This window comes from Mastomys coucha, unplaced genomic scaffold (genome assembly GCF_008632895.1).
Source record: "Mastomys coucha isolate ucsf_1 unplaced genomic scaffold, UCSF_Mcou_1 pScaffold16, whole genome shotgun sequence".
NCBI classification, from domain to species: domain Eukaryota; kingdom Metazoa; phylum Chordata; class Mammalia; order Rodentia; family Muridae; genus Mastomys; species Mastomys coucha.
The window spans coordinates 42,259,182-42,265,927 of NW_022196898.1; the positions used below are offsets into that span (position 1 = coordinate 42,259,182).

The 6,746-nt window shown below is 42.2% G+C and overlaps 1 protein-coding gene across 1 annotated transcript; it reads right to left on the reverse strand.

The window, feature by feature from the left end:
- Positions 1 to 1,145: 1,145 nt before the first annotated feature.
- Positions 1,146 to 4,185, reverse strand: Oaz3 (ornithine decarboxylase antizyme 3). The gene is given in 6 exon segments (XM_031374704.1): positions 1,146 to 1,398; positions 2,168 to 2,253; positions 2,679 to 2,854; positions 3,498 to 3,575; positions 3,577 to 3,667; positions 3,930 to 4,185. Coding segments are annotated over 6 exon segments (588 nt in total). The 5' UTR covers positions 3,953 to 4,185; the 3' UTR covers positions 1,146 to 1,264.
- Between the last annotated feature and the right edge of the window lie 2,561 nt (positions 4,186 to 6,746).

Sequence of the window (6,746 nt, forward strand, 5' to 3'; positions counted from 1 at the left end):
AGACAGGCTCCTATTAATGTTCCAGGTTCTGGCTATAGGGAACCATTGAAGTATGTTCAGCCAGGCATTGGAGTTACTACACAACAGACTCTGAAGGCCATTTTGTCTCGTTTCCTTGGTGCTCTTTTCCCTCAAGGATGGAGGTCATAAGACCTGCAATTCATTGTGTAAAAAGCATATTAAAACCAATTGTGTGAGACTGGAAAGATGCTCAGAAGTTAAGAACACGATCTGCTCTTGTAGAAAACCCAGTTTCAAGCCAGGTGGTGGTGGCGCACACCTTTAATCCCAGCACTTGGGAGGCAGAGGCAGGCGGATTTCTGAGTTCGAGGCCAGCCTGGTCTACAGAGTGAGTTCCAGGACAGCCAAGGCTACACAGAGAAACCCCGTCTCGAAAAAAAGAAAAAAAAACCCAGGTTCAGTTCTCAGCACTCACATGATGGCTCACAACCATCTTTTAATTCTAGTCCTAGGGGACCTAGTTCTCTAACTTCTGTGTGTACCAGGTATGCATGTGGTATACATATATACATGTAGGCAGAACATTCATATACACATCTAAAATTTAAAAAAAAAATACAATTATGGTACACACCTTTTCTCAACACTTGAGAGGTTGAAGGGGAAGAACTAACTTGAAGTCTGTCACTGCTACACAGTGTGTTTGAGGCCACCCTGGGCTACATGACACCCTGTTCCTCCCCCCCCCCCCAAAAAAAATCCCTATTTTTTTAATGTGCTCATTATGTCTTATCAGTTTATATCTCATCCTATGTGTCCTCTGCCATTTTTCCAGTACTTGCCGTTGTCTGAAATGCTCTCTTGTTAATCTCTTATAATTCTTGCCTTAGGATGTACATATTTTCTCTGGTTTTCTCCACATCCAAAGAGAACTGGTATATGTTTCCAGTTTGAATTGAAATACATAAATGCATCCTAGCAAGGTTTAGTCTGATTTTTCTAGTTGACTAGTAATTTATTATGGCAGATGCTCAGTAAATGAGAATAAGGAGAAGGCCAAGGGAGCCCTCCCATGTCTGACTCGGGTTCCTCTGATTTTCTTAGTTCTTATGTCATGCAGTGAATTTATCGGTGGAAGAGTTATATCCCCCCAGCAGCCCCTTCCACCAAGGAATAGCGAACACTTTGATTGCACTACCCTTTATTTCCTAGGATGGAAGTGTCTTAAATCACATCCTGGGCCCCAGAGTCCCGTGTGTTGAGGTTTCCAACCCCTCACAGAGATGGACATGTTTAGGGAGGCTCACTGGCCAGGCTGGCCAAGGTCCCTTTCAAGGGGATACACCATGAAGATGACATTGTCCCAGGGAGGGAGGGCAGGATGATCTGGTCTGACCACCTCAAAGCCCATGTAGCTAAAGGCTCGCAGCAGGGCACCTGTATAGAAGAACAGAACAAATGATTAGAACACCCTCTGAAGCTCAGCCCATACACCCCTCACAGATGTTTGCTCCAGAGATGACTAGCAAGCAGTGTAGTGCAGGCGTAGGGCGCTTTGGAGTGATGGATACAGGCTCTATCCTGCATTTAATATTCATTTTAAATTCTAGTTAGCCTTACAGAGCTCCAGTTTACTCATTTGCAAAGTGAGAATGAGAACCTTCCTCACAGATTTAAGATGTGATTATTCAAGCATGTAGTGCAATTAAGCAGCATCTGGGGTTTTGGTGGGGGGGGGAGTTTGCTTTGGTTGGTTGATTGGATTTGTTTTTTGTTGTTGGTTTTGCTTTTTTCAGTTTTGGTTTTGGTTTGAGATGAGATCTCACTATGTAGCCAATCTGACCTTGAGAGTGCAGAATTCCTCTGCCTTAGCTTTTCAAGTGCTGGAATCACAGGCTTGTACCACAATATCTAGCTCATTTTGTCTTATATCCAGCAGAGCATAAACTCTCTTTGAGAGTTGAGCAATAACATATTACATCTGGTCAAATATATTCCTGTCCTAGCCCTACTACTGTGAAAGCTTGATACATTTGCTTGACCTCCTTTGTCAGTCCACCATATCCTTTGGATGGATTCTATATTTCTTCCATGCTTTTTACTCATCCAGTTGTAATGGCACTGAATATAATGTTGTGTGCCTTAATTTCCTTTGCAGCAGAAGTAGGGACAGGGTACTGAAGTGCCAGAGGGAAGAGGGACACACCTCTGTCCTTCCGATCGCTTTGGAAGTTCACAAACACAGAGTCCACATTGGTTTTCTCCTCCACATACTCCAGTGTTGCTGTCAAACTAGAGGCCAGAGAGAAAGTTAATACTTAGATAACTCAGAATACAGACAGACAGAACAGGAGAGATACTGGCAAGTATTTACTCTCTACCTACTCAAACTGGAAAATAAAAAGTTGCTAAAGGAGTTTGGGAGCTTTTCTCTAAAGCAAGGGATTCCACCTGATTGATGTAAATGTCACAGAAGGTTTGTGAGGAAAGGACTGCTGAACAGTAGTTGAAAAATATTCAACTGTTTTGGATCCTTACATTAGTGTTCCTGAGTCTGAGTCCAGCAACTGACCCTCAACCTAAAATTATTCCTTGGTCCACAAGCTCTTGTCTGTGTGCTACTAGTGTTTTGTATGTCTGATCCAACCTCTGAGTCACTATGACATAATAAAGGGTGAAATACCCCAGCTCTTCCCAAGGCCCAGCCAGGTCCTCACCTTTCTCGGTTGCCTTGATTCAAGGCCTGATATGGGATATCCAGGAAGAGTTGGTGGTCACACAGAAGGCCGTGCCAGTGAGCAGAAGAATGGGGGGTGAGACGAAAGTGGAAGTCTAACTGAACTGGATCTTGGTGAAGCAGGGGGTCAGTTGATAGCACTGTCAGGTTCCCAGCCTGGAAAAGAAGTAAAATTGAAGTAATAATCTCTGCTCATCGTCCTCAAATCACACCTAAGGCAAACTGAGGTGACTTCATAGAATCAAGGAGAGGCAGATGTGGGAGGCTAGGAAGTCAGAATCTTAAGAGATATAACAGTATTCCTTAGTCCTGGGAATAGCCATCCCATACTAGTTCTACTTGCTGTCAAATACCTAGGAGTACTGTCCAGTACTGGGAAGCTCAGGGTGTCCTCTTGCTCATGCTATATCCACAGCCCCACTTTTATCTATCTCGTAGAGCTGGGGAATAAGGTCTTGCTAAGTTGCTGAGGCTAGCCTTGCATTCACTCTGTAGTCTAGGCAGCCCTTTCAAGAAGCTGAGATTACAGGCCTATTACCACCAGTCAAGTCTCTAAAGTCCTTTATGTCCTGAAGTCCCACAATAATCTACTATACCTACTTTTCCTATGGTGCTGTTGGCTACCAGCTATATGACTTTTAGATCTCTAGATCAGAATCCATCTAGAAAGCAAGTAGATTTTACACGAGCTCAGGGTCCTACCTATTCTGATTTTTATGGTTATCAACTGGCTAATGCTCTCTCAAAATTAAAAATTACAGGGCTGCCCTGTCACATCACCAGTTCATAGTCTACTTACTGAATAGAGTTCTTTAAGCTGGCTGTGGTCTTTTTCCTGTGCAGTGCTCCTACCCACCTGGAGGCCTCCTAGGGACTCAGGAGCACTGGAGGCAGGAGTACGGGAGGCAGGAGCACGGGAGGCAGCAATGGGGCCGGAGAGTCAGGTCCTCCTGTTCCTTGTAAGTGATGCTTGTTGAAAAAGAAAGACCCAAATTAGTGTACCTCGGTGCCTGGGATGAAGATGTGAACTACAAAGGCAGCTTCCTGACTTCAGCTACACAGGACCAGTCTTCCAACACTGTTTCCTATATCACCTATGAATTGGTTGCAGGCCAACCAAATAGAAAAATTACACAAATCCATGCTAGGCTTCTACCCTGCCACTTAACAAATTCTTTCCAGTTGTTTAGTTCCCTTATACTTGATGTAAGTTAAAGTTGAAAGCAAGTACCTTCTGTAACACCAGGGCAGCATCTTCTCCCGGAGGGTGATCCGGTATTTGTAACAGTAGAGGTAATAGGCGTATGGTGACCAGAACGGATAGAGGTAGTTCCGTGTTTTTCCCCTCTTGATATAAGAAAGGGAGTAGAGAGAGGGGCGGGACCTGTTACAAGGCAGTTTCTCTGTTCAGTGCCTCCCTGCGGCAAAGTGAGGTTCAGAGGCTGAGTCGCAGAGGTTCAGGCCACCCTGACCATTGTGACCTGGCAGGCTCTATGACATAGACATGAGGTCACTTGCTTATGTCACTGCAGTTCCCACTAACCAAGGTTCATATTCAACTAGTATACACTTTACAACTATAGCAATAATTAAAAGGCTTTAAAATCTATATACTGGTTGACAAGCAGCCCTGCCAGAGCTCTTCTTGTACCTCCCATCTTGGCCCTCCCTCTGGAACACTTCTAAGTCCAGCAACTACAGAGTTGGTATCTAATGCCACAGTAAGCTTCCAAGGCCCTGCTCTAACACCTGATTAGTAATTATTTTTGCAATTCTTTATTTTTGCAGTCATCCCTCCCCATAGCACAGAAGTACTACAAATTGTAGAACTTTCCCCATTGTCTTTATAGGGCAGAAATCCCAAATTAAACAGCTCAAAGAAAGTGTAATGCTATACACATCCTTAATCCTAGCAGTCAAGAGACAGAGATGATAAAATTGCTCAACATCTGGACCAGCCTGGTTTGTGATAGAAAGATTCTGGCTGAACAGGGCCACATAGCAAAACCCTGTTTCAAACACACATACAGGCCCAGCCAATAGAAATTAGTGGAGCTACAGAATCAACATATTAAAATGGTAAAAAGCTCACACCAACATAACAGCAATAAGTTGCTGTGCCAGACACAAAATCAGTCCTGCTAAATCTTGAAAATTTTCAACAGAAACTAGAAAAATTCTGTAATAAGTTACACATACACATAAGAATATGGTAACAATTGTGCTGGTATGCTTTATTTCAACTTGATACAAGCTAGAGTCATCTAAGAAGTAGTCACCTCAACTGAGAATTTCCCCGTGGACAAGGCATTTTCTTTAGCAGTGATTGATGTGGAAGGTCTCAGCTCACTTCCCTCAGTGATAAGAGTCTAACCTGAGAGTTGTAAGATGATAGAAACTTTTCTCCCTAAGTTATTTTTGGTTATGGCGTTTAATCACAGCAATAGAAAACCTAACTAAGACACTGATAAAATTTAACATTGAGGGAAAAATTTGGTCTAGAACCAACAGTTTGAGGCCTCTTAAAATTTATTAAACAGCAATTTAAATATTTATTGAGGGCCTACTATAAGTCAGGCACCACTGTGTGAACTACAGATCTCTGCTCTATTTAAAGTGAGAGAGCCAGGTATTTATAAGTATATAGAAAATAAGCATGTCAGAAGAGAACTGCTAAAGGGGAAACAAAAAAGAATCAAGCCAGGTGTGGTGGCACACACCTTTAGTCTCAGCACTTGGGAAGCAGAAGCATGTAGATCTTTAGAGTTTAAGGATAGCCTGGTCTACATAATGAGTTTTAGGCCAACCAGAGCTACACTGTGAGATCCTATCTCAAAACAAAACAAAACCTAAAAGGATTGGCAGGGTGGAGCATGAAGCAGGGTTTTGGTACAGGTGACCCATGCAGGCTTCACTGAAAAGAAGGTCAATCAAAGACGAAGGGAGTTAAGACTGTTAGCCAGCCAAGTGTAGACAGGTGGATCTCTAGCCTACATAGTGAATTCCAGGACAGCCAGGACCACACACACACACACACACATAAACCTATCACAATAATAATAATAATAATAATAATAATAATAATAATAATAATAATAATAATAGTAAACTATTAACAAAGTTAATGTCTAAGGATGAGGACTATCCTAGTCAAAAGCAACAGCCCATTCAAATGCTAAGAGTGGCTGTGTCTGCTGCTCTCAACAGCAGGCAGCTACTGGAGGGGAATGGGCATTAAGTATATGCTGTAGTATATGCAACCTACACCAATCTATGGACTTTTTCTTTTGAGTAAAGGGGAAGTGACTGAGCGGTGTTTTACATGAAAGAGTGACTAGCTATGACTTACTTTTAAAATGATCTTTAGTGGTGCACACCTATAATCCCAGCACTTTGGAGGCTGGGACAGGACAAGAATTGGAGGTTGAGGTTAATTTGGGTTAGATACATGTCTCAAATTTAAAAAAAAAATTAAAAGATTTTTTTTTTTAAAGAAGAGATGGTCTTATGCAGCCCAGAATAGTTTAGAACTATGTAGGTGAGGATGGCTTTGAAATTTGGATCCTCCTGCCTCTACCTCCAAAGTGCTGAGATTACAAGCATGTGCTACCACATCTGGTGTAAGGAAAGAAAATCCTATAAAACTATGTAGGACACATCTCCTATTCAGTGACTACTACAGAAAAAGATAATGTATTCTCCACAATGGGGCTTTAGAGGTGATGGTGAGGCACGTAAGTTTATTGAAAGCTACTCATACACATCTTTCCCAACAAAGCACTTAGCAACCTGGAACCCCCACCTGCATTAAGCCACACATATACACAATCACACAATCAACTGTTTTTCTCCTTGAACCCATAAAAGAAAGCCCTAAACAGTGACCAGGCATTCTTGAGCTGCATACTTGCTCAGGACCCACAGCTCCTTGTACTATATCTAACTTATGCCTTTACTTTGCTACCAAATAAGATCTCTTACTGCTTTGCTCTGTGTACACTCTTCTTTTTTTTTTTTTTTTTTTTTTTTTTTTTTTTTTTTTTTTTTT